The sequence below is a fragment of the Topomyia yanbarensis genome, chromosome 3 (assembly GCF_030247195.1).
Source record: "Topomyia yanbarensis strain Yona2022 chromosome 3, ASM3024719v1, whole genome shotgun sequence".
Lineage (NCBI taxonomy): Eukaryota > Metazoa > Arthropoda > Insecta > Diptera > Culicidae > Topomyia > Topomyia yanbarensis.
This window is the reverse complement of record NC_080672.1, coordinates 399,010,196-399,025,513: the sequence shown is the minus strand read 5'-3', so window position 1 is coordinate 399,025,513 and position 15,318 is coordinate 399,010,196. Positions and strand designations below refer to the sequence as shown.

General features: G+C 39.1%; 1 protein-coding gene across 1 annotated transcript in view; it reads left to right on the top strand.

The window, feature by feature from the left end:
- LOC131693922 (uncharacterized) overlaps nt 1-15,318 on the top strand; it is a 489,601-nt gene that overhangs the window by 233,127 nt on the left and 241,156 nt on the right. Inside the window, exons 4-5 of the mRNA XM_058982194.1 lie at nt 6,613-7,113; nt 7,175-7,323. Coding sequence (XP_058838177.1) covers nt 6,630-7,113; nt 7,175-7,323 — 633 coding nt within the window. The 5' untranslated portion in view covers nt 6,613-6,629. The remainder of the gene's footprint in view (nt 1-6,612; nt 7,114-7,174; nt 7,324-15,318) is intronic.

Sequence of the window (15,318 nt, the reverse complement as noted above, 5' to 3'; positions counted from 1 at the left end):
AGGCCGGATTCTGCTACTGTGGTGGGAGTCACGTAAACTACTTGATGTTTGACTTCCCTCGGCTCAGCGACGGGGTAGCGCATGGTCAGATATATGGATTTGTTTAAGTGAAGCGGGTTGATGCTGGAGTGTGCTTGCAGCCGTATCGTTGTCTGTGGAGAGCTCTCGGGTGTTGGTCTACAATAGTGATATTTTCTTAGGAGTGAAATATTTTGCTATCATCAGTAATAGAATATTCTTTAATTTAATCGTTTGCACACAGTTTGTAGTGGTGCAATATGTTAAAGTCTTACATTTACATTCTTAGGCTTTGTTTGTATTTTTTCGATCTGGTTCGATTCCGTGTGCAGACACCGATATTCTTCCGTATAGGGTGATGAGCCTATTTTGGCACCATTTTGGAGAGGGTCGCACTATTTTTTGAACAACTTAAAAAGAAGCCATATTACCTATAACCTTTTTCAGAATAAAGTATCAGTGTACTGTTTCTTAAACATCTGTATAATGCTTATTTGGCAGAATTGTCTCAATTTTCAGCACAAATGAAAATAAATGTTCTATTCTGTGCATCTATTCCCACTTGAACGTTCCAATTATCGCCTCATGGGTGTGCCGATTTCCACCTCATCGAAAAACAATCTAGTTGAAACGCAATGCCTCATATTTCATTTGCGTCAATTCTAACTAGGTATCCAGATCATGGACGCCAACGCGTGATTTGTAAAACGAATCATTCTGCTTTTTTCAGCCGATCAAAACAAACGTAAACATCACGCACACGAAAGAAACTCATCAGCTGTTAGAAGAAGAGCGCCCAGAACTGCGCATGCAGGAAATAACCATGCGAATGTTAACAACTGGAATATAAAGTTTCACATCACACATTACTTCCTCCCTATCCAAATTGTATGTGCAGATGAAAATAAAATATCTGCAATCAACAATTAGTTGAATAGCTTGAAATAATTGATTACTTATACATGAAATTGCATTACAATATATTTTCAAGTTCATGTTTTGGGTTGGCCGCACTGGTGATTCTTTTCTGTACGATGGATGCAAAAAAGTTTGTTTTGATTGTGGTAGTGTATCGGCAAAACATGGCAAAATTATGAACGCCAGTATTTAATATGTTCCTATTATAGCACTAGGCATATCCTAGAGTTTGACGAGTGTTTTTAAAGTGAAATAATCGTAAAAAGGTTCCCCAGCTAAAATAAAGGTATGTATCAGTGCAATATTTAATATATTTGTGCCGGAATAACGAGATATGAGGCGGTAAATGCTGGCTCGAAAGTGTTTATTTTGCTAAGCGCCGTTGCGTCCTGTTTCGGTTCACTACGCGAGTGAGGCGGATCAGCAGATATTTCAATAAGGTGATTTTGTTTTAATTAAAAGTTGGATTTAGTGGATAGTTCTGAATACGTATGTGCACAACAAATAAAGAATATAACTTGAGCTTATTTTTGCACACCTGTTTTAGCCAAATCGATATTGTCATTATCTCATATGCTTGGTTCGAAACCAAGGGGTACGAAATAGGGTCACAATAGGCTCTACTGCCATAATAGGCACATCACCCTATGCAATCTGCGCGTATTTGAACTGGGCTGCCAAAGCTTGTGTGGGGGAGCATCCGTGCGTGGTGCTTGGCATTGGGCCGGTCCGGAGAGGCGTGGATTGTATTGTGGACTTTGGTGCCTACCATGGGGAGATTGGAGAGTCACTTAAGATTGCACAGAGAATGCGCAGGATTCGCAAACGAAGGGAGCAGTTTTTTTTCCACACCGTATGTCAGGTTTTCATGGGGATCAATCAGCAGTACTGTAACAACATTCTACATACCGCATTCTCTGTGCAACCTTAACAGTCAGGAAAATGTTTGGTAACTCATCACACGGGGTATCGCCAAGTTGACAACCCGCGAAATATATATGCATGATTTGCCTGTTTGACCTGTTTATGCTTAGTCTTAGTGGTGGCCGATGGTTGGGACTTCGAAGGTTTGGACCAGTCTGGCTGGGCCCCGGTTGCAGTTGGTTGACATTCTTGGATATCATATTGAATAGGATGTTGTTTATAACATTAAATAACTCTACGGAGGGTGATGATGGCTGTTCATAGTGGTGCGCATCATTTTTGGTGGAGGGAATGAATTTTGAATGCCGGTTGATTAGCGGCCCTAATTGGAAAGGGGCCGGACTCTTTACGGAGAAAGTGTTTTAGGTGCCGTGCTGAGGGGTGCCGTTTGAATGCATGGTTTGCATTTTCGCTCTATTCTCTAGATTGTTGTAGGAGATACCAAGCTACAATGCGTTGTCCCTAGAAAGGTAGAAGGAGACTCATTACTTTATCCAGGATAGCGTGCATGGGCTTGGTTAGGGTTTCTGGGATACGCCATTGTTTCTGGGTGGAGTCCTACACCCTGGTTTTGATTAGGAATAGAGGAGGAAAAGATTTCAGATTTGGTATTCGTCAATAGTTGGTTTGCCGATTTAATGCATATTCTATAAATCGTCAATATCAATTCTGTTTCGCTTATTAATGTGCGACTTGTCTGGATAGTAATAGACTTCGACTAGCTGTTTTAGTTTTTGATTGCTTCTACCTACTTCAGGCAACAAGAGGACAGTAGAATGTTGATAACATCGTTATGTTGGCTTTTAACGGCTGGAGTCGGAATTTGATCCACTGGGTTCCTGCTGCCATGTCGCGATAGGTGATTAACAACAGCAATCCTTTCTTCATTTCTTACATTTTGTGAACATTCTGGTTATATTGGTTACGCTGTTGTGTTGGATTTGGTGATGATCCCTTTTCGTTATTTTTATCTACCATTCTTGCTTTTATTTGTGGTAACATGCCTGACAAACAACGCGCGCGGTCGATTGCTAGACGGACATGTCGGGTGGTCCTACGTGCGAGTGGGAGCCCCTCCTTGTTTACTTTCTTTTCCGTTAATAACTCAGCCACTTTTACGCTTGCTACCTAACTTTGTGCACAATCAATTAGTCGAAAACAGAATCTGTCGATATATATATATATATATATATATATATATATATATATATATATATATATATATATATATATATATATATATATATATATATATATATATATATATATATATATATATATATATATATATATATATATATATATATATATATATATATATATATATATATATATATATATATATATATATATATATATATATATATATATATATATATATATATATATATATATATATATATATATATATATATATATATATATATATATATACTGAAAAAATATTAAAAGTTTTATTATGACACTGTTATAATCGATGCAGGGGTGAACAGGGGGAGGGGGGGTTTCTCTCGTTTGCGCTTGGGACTACTTGACTTGTTCGTCTGCATTGGTTATATATCGCTCCAAATGCACTCGAGTTAGGATAATAACGCGCGTAAATATTAGTTGTATAAGAGTCAATATTCTATTCAATCTTAATTGAGGAGAAGAGAAAACAATACATTATTGTCGTTTCAGTGCTTATACATACTAAGAAATTATCAATCAGGTATTCGCATAGCTATTTCGATAAATGCATCGAACCGTATTACATTGTATTTTATTGTTTTTGTCGCGATTCGCCAGAATAAAGAAACAGGAAGTAATAACATTAATCACATAATCAACACGCCCGACAGCCGGCTGTACGGGGTTCAAGTTGCATAGTCTACAAAACTGAGTATTTCCAAATAAATTCAAAAAACGATAAATCTATCAAATTCTCGGCTGCCGGCTGCCCAGAGCAATAAACACATGATAACCATTCGTAGAGTTGCGTAAATCGCATCACTTATCAAGGTGAATCCAGAATTGTGTAACTCTTTATCCCACCCCACTAACAAAAACTCCTTTCCGTGACAAGCGTGGAGATGCAGAGGTATACACGGTCTCCATAACAACGTTTGTCACACTAACATTCCTTTCCTTCCCCGATGACTGTAAGGACGTGGCCGGCACCGTTATTGGTATCCCAAAGTATGCAACTCTCGAAACGTGCATATTGAGGATGGATAGCTACTCCCAGGCTCCATGCGTTGATTCTCTGTGCAATTTCGCTTGTTCTGGCCAATCACGGAATAGCAACTACGAAATGTACGGTCATCATGCTCATGCTCATGCTCATGCTCAAGACATTGTAGCTCTAAAATATAAGGTGTAACTACAAACATTTTCGTGTTCCTAAATTGTGAATTAGGACCATTGTGCATTGTTGAGGTTTTCTTCAGTAATCGACCCAAACCACGAGTCGAAACGACGCGATGGGGAGATCTGATTTTTCCAGCATTTGTTGTTCGCCATTGGAAAACGAGCTATTTTCAATAAAAAAAACGTGAATATCTCCACACATACTAGCGATATAAAGATTCAGTCTTCGTTAAAGTAATACAGTTTAATAGTCCAAACAATGTTCAAGAATATTTATATAAAGGAAAAAATCTAGAAGAAAACTTATGAGCAAAAAATTGTTTTAAGGAGCCTTTTACAAATAATGACCCCTATCTCAAACAGCTTAAAAGACAAAGAGATGAAGTCTTCAGGTAAAATATTTATAACGAGTTTTTCTACAACTTTGCTGAAGTAAGTATTTGTCTATCCAAATTATTGAAGAAAATAAATTTCGTAACTAACTATTAGGAGGATTAATCATCGATCCGATAAAACAGAAAGAAGGGGAGTTCTACTCCGAAAAACTTTCTCAAAGACACCATATTGCTAAAGTCAATAGTTTTGACGCTATCTAAAAAAAACCCTTTTTTTGTTCTTTGGGACCACTGTGCGTCGGCGAGAATAGAAAAGGATCCACTCAATTTTTGTGTGACTGCACTGCCGCAATCGTTTCCATATTAAATAGTCACAATCTAAAAGAATATTATTATTAACTCTCTTACAAAGGATGTCTTCCGTTTAATTCTTTGTTAGTTTCAACTAAATCTGTCTGTTAAGTATAGTAATATGCGTAGAGACTGTAAATAACTGTAATTTTGGTATTAGGCCAAATGGCTTTCAGCCGATTAACCTAGAGCCTCTCCTTGCTACTAATTTTATTACCCAAGACCCCCTTTTCGTCTCTCACCCACCATAGATACTAAAATGAGCATACTTTTAAGCCGCCACAAGTCAGAAGAACACAAAAGGCCACCGTGACCGTGACCAATATCCATCAACCGGTTGTCAATTTACCATTCCACTTCTGGATTCCTTCTATGGTGAATATAGGAAGGCACGAAGCTTTCTTTTATTATACAGCTATGCTTTAATTCGGCGCTGAAAGGGACACGTTTCCATTCTAGCTTTACGCGATTTTCTCTGGACTACCGCTCCTCACTGTAAGCCGGGTAACATCGACTGGCACAGATTCCATCGTTCCAACGGACGGAGCGATGTAGTTACTGATGATGACCCCGTCTGTATGTGTGCTCACATTGATGGTGATTGGGTTGAAGATAAGGTAAAATTGAATTGCGTTGTGTGGAAGCAGCAATGAAAATCCGCTGAATTGAAGCCATGAAAATTTATTACAATGACTAGTGAAGTGTCATTGCAATCTGTTCGTTTGGGATGTGCAAGCAAGCTACACAGAATTAATTGAACAATAAACCAAGAGATTTATGAGGATGCAATGCAACTTATATGTCAGTCTGTTAAGCAGGCTCAACTTGGCGAGTTTCAGTATATTTTTCACCACCATAGCTGCCTGCGAGGATTTTTAATGTAATTCAAACATTCGAAGTTTTTGTTATGCATACTAGATAGATGCACCTGACTTTGGAGATGCGTCATTCGATGAAAAGTGATGTACCAAATGCGTACCTAATCAATCTGTGGTCGGTTTTCGACGTATGTAAGTATTTCAAATACATTATATGTTACTTTAAACAACACAGTTCGATTAGTCGAGAAATTCTACAACGATTTCATATAGAAAATATCACACTTAAGTAACCCTTGCATATCTTTTCAGGAACGAATTTCTCAATTGATTCTATCATCCACCACGCGTCTCCATCGAAGTACTTAATTAAAAACAGTTAATAAAAGCAATCAAAAACATTTCAACTAACTCATTTAGTACTACATACCTTGCAAAATGACGAATATTTCCAGAAAAAAAAGAAACCACTATTCACCATTTTGATTCGCCATATTGTGGCTGCTGGTTAGATTGACTTGCCTGTTATTAAACATATCGCGTATAGTTAAGTGAAGGACAAGCAAAATAAGAGGAAAAAACAATACGTTCAATTTAATCGTGATAGACAGGCCTCCGCTCTTCTCGTTTTTATCAATTTTTCTAGAAAAATCATATTTTGTCTTACAAACGTCAATCATAATTCGCTATTATTTGTTTGGCAATTGTCGGAAAATATAGTTTCATTTGAAAAACGTTTCATGCCAAATAGGCGAATAAAACGAAAAAGAAAATGCCTACATTCAACACATGGCAGCAGGTTTTCCGAATACAGCACCACTTTTCTACCAGATGTCGAAAATTAAGCTCCAATCGAAATGTAATGCTTTTTATTTCCCCCTTTTCTCCCACCCCCACAGTGCCACATCACAGTGCAATGACAGTGTCCGTCACTCAACCCCAGCAATCGATGGACATCGTGTGCTGTAGTCCGAGTGCGGTCGGGTCCTCCACCCCGCCAAACAGCGCCCCCCATCCGTCCAGTCCGGTGCACTCGAGTGGTTCCTCGGAAACGGACACTGTCGTCAGCACCCCACCATCGTCATCCTCGTCATCACACACCAACCCCAGCACGGCCCTTCGAAGGTTCTACTTCCAAAAGGCCCGTGTCAGCAAACCATCGAAAGCAACCGTCACCATCGGGGTAGCTAGTCCCGTGGGCCCGGTATCGGTAATGACCAGCAGTACAACTCCAACTACCACCTCCTCGTCACCGTCCTCAGCCGTTCCGAAGGTGGTGGTCATGGGTTCATCTACCACCTCGGAAGCGACGATCAACACCTCAACGGATTCGGCATCCACCCACGTGACCAATGTGACCACGACCACCGACACCGAGACGAACGATTCGATTGATTTGGGTGAGTAAGCCAAAATATTGACGCTAACTGATGCAATCACTAGCTGCTTCTTGCTTGCCAGGTGACACCTCCGGTCAGAGCGAACCTCTGCTCAGCTCCCTGGAAGACGAAAGTTCCAGTATTGTCATGAACCATAGCTTCGGCGATCGAGATGATGAAAGCATCACCGTAATTAATGGACCAGACACACCGCTACTGATCAACTATCAGGTGAGTTCAAAGATTCATCCGCAAGCCGTTTTCAAAGAGCGACCGCTCGGTATACATATTACATCAACGATGCGAGCGTGCCACGAAATAGTCTCCGTATGTTTCGCACATTTGATTTTACATAAACTTTCAAATAAACAACATTCAAATTTAAAAATAACACCGGCTAAAAATACAAATCGTTTATGCTATAAATAACCAGCGACGCTACTCAAAACTCGACACAGAACGCCGAAGGAAACCAGTCAGTGGGTCACCGGGGAAGGGCCGGGTGGGTCCAATGTGAAAAGGGCCACCAGGCAATGCAGTGTAAGTGTAGGAACATGAGTTTAGCTTGTACATAATGCTGCGATCAAAATCCGTCTCTGACGTCACTGCCTGCCTAGTTTGGATCTATTTCTAGACGGACGGAGCGGCGAGTCTCGTGTCTTGTCAGAGTAAGCATCACGCTAATGAAAGGGAAATCGTGCTTTCATCCGACCCATGCGAGGGAAAATGAAAGGGTTGCACTTGTTGACACAGAAATTACGACTTGCTGCAAACAATGGATTCAATTTTCCCCACATTGAAAGCGGCTTTGTTCCGCGGTTATAAAGCGGTGAATTTCCAATTTGTTTGCACAGCTAAAACCCACAAATCGTTCTGTTGGATGGAAAATTGATTTCCCTTTTTTTCACACACGCAGTCCGGAACGATTGATCGTTTGCATTGTGTTAGTAGCGTGATGTTGGGTTAGATGGGGGCGGGGGTGCTTATCCCGTCTGCCTCTCGCTCGAGGCTATTCGGCTATTGCGGAGTTGTTTTGCTGCGGATGGCGGATTGAACTGGAAATGAAAACGTTCAATGTTTTGGTGAATGTGGCAAAAAGTTAACCACTTGACATAGGTGTTGGAATTGAAAATCGCTTTAGGGGGTATTGTTAGTACAAAATAGAGCTCTATTTTCGGGATTTCTCTCCAAATTTCATTGATTTTTGCGCCCAGAAAGAACGATTTTCTAGCTCTTAACGATTTATAATGTTTCCTGTCTGAAAATGCACAAATTTATAAAAATACCAAGAAAGGTTATCTTGGTTGTTTATCCAATCCAATGATCTGAACGCTAAGGAAAATATATAATTTTTTATGGGATTTACGTTTCGACTTCGTGTTATCAGAATCCGACACTAACTTAGTTAACGGAGTAATCTAGCGCCGGATTGACGCCAACTTCAAAAAATGGAGACATAATTTGTGATACTGAACAACTAAGTCAAGCATGATGTCCCGCAAGAAAAGAAGCCCATTTTAAGCAAATGAGAACTAATGAAATCGAAACGGAACATCACGCTTGACTAGGGGTTTGCTCAGGAACACAAATTGTGTCTCGTCAATCCGGCGCTTGATTACTCCGTTAACTAAGTTAGTGTCGGATTCTGATGAGACGAAGTTGAAACGCAACTTCCATAACTAATTAAGTTATACGTTTTGTGTTCGTCACGCGCAAAGATGGTTTTAAACAATTTTCTCCTTAATGGAGAAAGAATAGTCTTTACCAAAATTGTTCTCCACTAAGGAGAAATTTAGCATGGGAAAATATGTGCAAAAATATCTTGCACGTCTGCACAGTGGGACGAGCCCGGACTTAAGTCCATATATTTAGGTTATGCGATGTTCTCACTAGTATTTTTCTCGTATCAGCTGAGCCATCAGAGACATTTTCGCGAGATTTTAGGTGATTTGAATGCAAAATGAATTTTTGACAGCTTTTTGAAGCGCATAACTCAAGTGTTTTTTGCATTATTTGACCATAGGAACTACATACGGTTATTCTCATTTTTCAAAGAAACGGTTGATTTTATGAATTGCATTACTTCACCAAAACTATCCGTGTGATAAAATTACATCGTAAAATCGCCAAAAATAAGTCACTAGTTGGTTTAGTTAGTGTTTAGATAACTGTTTGTCATGAATTTTTATTGAATTCGAACTTCTAAAGCGATAACAACAATGACGCCCATGGATGCCCGCGATCACACTATGCTCATTCGAAAGCTTTTCATTTTCTCTTTAAAATGAGCCTATGCTAGTTTTGCGAAAACTTGCGATAAGCAGTCAAAATTTGAAAAAAACTGTGAATGGAAACGCATGGTTATTACTGATATTTAATTTGAATATTCACTTTATGACTAGAATAATGACACTAATTTATGCACAACTTTCAAATAGCATTTAGAGCATGATCTACAAGGGTTTTACTAGTGATCAAGAGTAAGGAGCCGAATGGGAAGTATGGTTTTTAAGTGGTTAAGGAATTAAGAATGTTTAAAATTCAGTAAATATTTTCAACCATCTGAAATGTGTCATAAAATGTTTCATGAACTATATTTGCTATTGCGTAAGTTAGCAACTGTCAAATTGAGTGAACACAGTTAAGTTCTAGTCATTTGGTGAGACTATTTTTTCCGAGTTTGCATAGCGCTGATATAGCTTAAGGGTATGCGATATCATCCTAATAAAATAAGACCATTTTTAAATGAACCATATACGCGAAAAAAAGGATTTTGGATTTATTTTAATTTAAGGTATGAAATAAGCAATCTAAGCAACATAAAACACACCTGCGAAAACAAAATCGTTAACCATCTTGTTGATTAGTGAATGTTAATCAATATTCCACTAGACGCTCAAAATGTTTGTTTTGAAAATGAAAAAAAATGAACTAATGAATTAAACGTTCAAAAATTAGTCGATCACATCTTATTTTATCCTTAAAAACCTGTTTTAATCCACCTAGCGGTGCAATTGTGCCTTTCTCATTTCTCTAAACTATGGCACGGAGCCTTTTTATGTTCAACATAATTGTGGAAATGTCCATTACATTCTTAGTACACTTTGCACTTATACACAATGGCATGCCAGCCACGAACTTGATGAGCTACGTGTCGACGGTGAAACACTTGAAACAAAAAAATATCATACTTCATTAGCCTAATCAGCATTAGATAAATGTTATCTGCTTGCTAACTCATTTTGTCATGCGGGGGTGGGTATGTGAGGAGGGCGAAAGTCCCATGAACGAACGACTCCCCAGCTTAAATTGGTATGCTTTGTGATATAGTGGTGGTTTAAAGATAATGGGGTTGAAAGGGAGGGATATGAGGGCTGGATGGAGTGGTGGTCTGAGGGGTGATTTAAGGAGATTTTTAAAGGAGGGGAGTGAACAGTAGAGGGGGGGGGGGGTGTAACCCCTCTCCGTAAACCATGAACTACGCCCCTGTTAAAATCCAGAAACCTTATGCGAGTCGAAAAAAAATTTGGCCGGGATTAGGTTGACGTTTTTCAGAGTGATTGCATAACCTTTCTATATGAGAAAGGCAAAAATGTGCCAAAATCCAAAAAAGTGAATTGTCGTCAAATTTTTTTTCGAGTTTGCATCAAATCTCGACGTTTCATGCACCTTGAACACATTTAGCATCAAAAATAAAAATTCTATTTTTAATTTTTCCTATAGTTTATATGAGAAATTTCTGTGTGGCCGCACTCTGAAACCCGTTATTCCGGAACCAGAATTCCGATCGATCCAAAATTCAATAGCAGCCGATGGGAAGGTTGCACCTTTCATTTGAGACTAAATTTGGGCAAATCGGTCCAGCCATCTCTGAGAAAAATGAGTGACATTATTTGACACATACGCACATACATACACACACAAACACACACATACACACACATACACACACATACATACACACATACAGACTTTTTCCGATCTCGACGAACTGAGTCGAATGGGATATGACACTCGGCCCTCCGGGCCGGGATTAGGTTGACGTTTTTCAGAGTGATTGCATAACCTTTCTATATGAGAAAGGCAAAAAACATTTCCAACTACTTCGCTCAGAACATTTCTGTGAGCTTTACGAGCCGACTTAAGTCAATGCCTCCAATCCGTCCCTATTTCTGCGATTCTAAGCTCTTTTACATATCATCTTAACTCTAGCGAATTCGGCTCTAGAAGCTCACATTACTCGATGCACTTGTTTTGCGACTACTATGAGTGGACATTCAATCATTGGAAAATACCCATAAAACCTAATTTCCAAGAACTCTTTATAATGGTCCCAGTTCGTAAATTTGGGGTTACGATATGTGACGACTCCTAAAGAAATGTTTACATGATCAAAGATGATGTATTTATAATCAGGTGAAACTGGTTCTGTACCAACTCATGCATAATACTGTCTGAGCAGAGAGTTATATCTAACATCTCTTCCCTGCCATATCATGATTAAATTCCTGTATTGCATATATTTGGATTCGGGTTGTTTAAGCATTTCTTCAATTAAGAGTCTCTTAAATTGACATTTAAGCTGCCCTAAATGATGTGATGGTTATTTACATCACTGACGATTATGCGTGAAAATATGTTTCTGTGGCAATTCGATATTGTGACACTATAGAATAATTGGTAAATCGACTATAGATACTAAAAACCAACGGTGAAAAATTTGTATTTAATTCAGATTACATACGTTGGTTAAATTTTAGGATGAGTTTGTGTAAAACTGTTTAACATTTACGATTTCTCAGGTTTTTGCCTTTCTCATATAGAAAGGTTATGCAATCACTCTGAAAAACGTCAACCTAATCCCGGCCCAGAGGGCCTAGTGTCATATCCCATTAGACTCAGTTCGTCGAGATCGGAAAAAAGTCTGTATGTGTGTATGTATGTATGTATGTGTGTGTGTATGTGTGTGTGTATGTATGTGCGTATGTGTCAAATAAAGTCACTCATTTTTCTCAGAGATGGCTGGACCGATTTGCCCAAACTTAGTCTCAAATGAAAGGTGCAACCTTCCCATCGGCTGCTATTGAATTTTGGATCGATCGGAATTCTGGTTCTGGAATTACGGGTTTCAGAGTGCGGCCACACAGAAATTTCTCATATAAACTATAGGAAGAATTAAAAATAGAATTTTTATTTTTGATGCTAAATGTGTTCAAGGTGCATGAAACGTCGAGATTTGATGCAAACTCGAAAAAAAATTTGACGGCAATTCAATTTTTTGGATTTTGGCACATTTTTGCCTTTCTCATATAGAAAGGTTATGCAATCACTCTGAAAAACGTCAACCTAATCGACAATTTTTTTTTCAACTCGCATAAGGTTTCTGGATTTTAACAGGGGCGTAGTTAATGCTTTACGGAGAGGGGTTACACCCCCCCCCCTCTACTGTTCACTCCCCTCCTTTAAAAATCTCCTTAAATCACCCCTCAGACCACCACTCCATCCAGCCCTCATATCCCTCCCTTTCAACCCCATTATCTTTAAACCACCACTATATCACAAAGCATACCAATTTAAGCTGGGGAGTCGTTCGTTCATGGGACTTTCGCCCTCCTCACATACCCACCCCCGCATGACAAAATGAGTTAGCAAGCAGATAACATTTATCTAATGCTGATTAGGCTAATGAAGTATGATATTTTTTTGTTTCAAGTGTTTCACCGTCGACACGTAGCTCATCAAGTTCGTGGCTGGCATGCCATTGTGTATAAGTGCAAAGTGTACTAAGAATGTAATGGACATTTCCACAATTATGTTGAACATAAAAAGCCTCCGTGCCATAGTTTAGAGAAAGGCACAATTGCACCGTTAGGTGGATTAAAACAGGTTTTTTTACTTCCTCATCAATTCCTTTTTGTTTTTGCCTCTCCTCCGGTCTTCCAACATTCTTGAGTTAAAGTCCCCACAAATAAAACTATCCTATCCGACATTCGTGCTTCATTATGACCCAATAGACTTCGATCGGACAGAGGTCAGGAAAGTTTGGTGGAATCATGTCTATCAGCACAAAACCAACAAAATTAGCCGCATACCACTCCTGTACGGTTTTGAACTCCCGACTGATTCCAAGTGTCTGGACGATCTCATGGGGGCTGAAGTGCAACACAGATTCGTGATCCATTTTCTGAGTTCGAATTCTCCCTTCTGAAGAGCTTCGCTCAGTTCCGTTCGCATGCGGATAGCTTTTTCAATAGGCTCGGCTCCACCGAAAAAATCGCCGACATAGAAGATCTTTGTTACTATGTTTTGATTACTGCAAAGTTCTACTGTATCGCTTCTGTTGGCTATTTTCGGCAAATTTAAGACTAAGAGAAATGAAAGCTATGAAATTGAAATGTGAAGAATATTTTGCCTTCTGCTGGTAGGAATTGAGCGTTCCACCCAAGTCTACCGCATGGTCGGTGATAGAGCATAACTCATCATCATGTTTTACCACCAACGCCGGCGTTGCTGGTATGACCGTTAGGCCGAAGGACACAAGGCTGAATGAATTAAAGCGAGATCCAAATAGAGTAGTTGGCACTGAACACGAGATTATGTTATTTTGTTATTTATTTATTAAGGCTTTAACCTCGAGGGTCATTCGCCGCCACATTTCAAAAATTTAACGGGGGCGGGAATGGCTTAGTTGCTAAATCGATTACCTTGTACGCAGCTCACATGGGCTCGCTCCCCAACCCCGAACATAAAAAAAAGAAAAAAATTCCAAAAAGACTTTTCTAGTGCGAAAAAAGAGGCGAATGACCCTAAGGTTAAAAGTTCTATAATCGAAATAAAATTACACGAGAAAGGCAAAAATCAATTCTGTCGGCTATACTGGACGCACCGTTTTTCGCTTCTTGTGTTTATTTTCTTTCTTGGTGATGAGCAATGGTCGGGTTTACCCTCTGCCGCTTGCTGATCTTTCCGTCTATCTTCTCTTTCGCTTGTGTTTGTATCCAAGTCTTCGTAGCTAGAGCTTTGATTTTCGCTATTACGTGTTTCATATTAAAAAGCCTGTGAAATCACTCCAAAAATCGACTTTCCAACCTAGGCTCGCAAGGCCGAGTGTCATATACCATTCGATTCAGCTAGTCGCGATCTCAAAATGTCCTTGTATATGTGTGTGTCATATAAATTCATACAATTTTCTCAGAGATGGTTGAACAATGTCACGTTCCTATAAACTGCTATTGATTTTTTAGTTGATCCGATTTCCAGTTCCGGAGTTACGGGTTGAAGAGTATGGTCACACAGCAAATTTCCACATAAGCTTCAACTTTACTTGGGTTTACCGGTCTATATCACTAATGACACCAATCGCAAGCTTTGACCACATTGGTCACCAACGACGTTTCTTGATGCTCCCGGAGAACTCGCTAAGTTTCTAAGCTTATGTCACACCTATTTTCCAGCGAAATCTTAACCGATTTGTAAAACTTGATTGGAAATCAAAGATATGATGATCCAATTGACTACTATTGTAACTTATTCAGTTCTGACTTTGGGTTCTAGAGTTACAGGTTGGTTATTGAGGTCACACAGTCATTTCTCATATAAACTGTTACAATAGTAATAGCAAATACATATTTGGTAATAGGTTAAAAGTCTATTGAAATGAACATCAATTTTTTCGATTCTCAGACCTAGATGCGGCAACAGATTCTTGGAATACATTGCTCACTATCGATAATTCCGAAAGTCCCGGATATTTTCCAGAACTAAAGCCACTTCGTTAATGGCTGAACCAATTTCACTAACCTCAAATAGATGGTATAATATGTAGTGTTGCGGCCCTCATCCACCCCTTCTGTCTTCTTTCTTTTCACTCCCCATACGTTATATTGTCAGAGCAGAGAGTTACATCTAACACTTTTTGTTCGGCCACATCGCGTAAAAGTTCGATGTTTTCCAGAATTTGACTTATGCCGATTTGCAACATAAGTATACCATCAATTCAAAGCCTCTTAACCCTTAAAGGCGCAAACCAATTTTTTTCAAATTCTTTAAAATTGTCTCACGGTTTTAATACGTTGCTACGATAATTTTGAGATGGTTTTTGCAATGTTGTTTTAAAACAACATTGCGCATTTAAGGGTTAAATTGACATCTGAGCTACTCGAAATAGTACGATGGACTATTGCATCACTGTCGGTTATGATTTCTACCCTATTTTGGTACAACAAT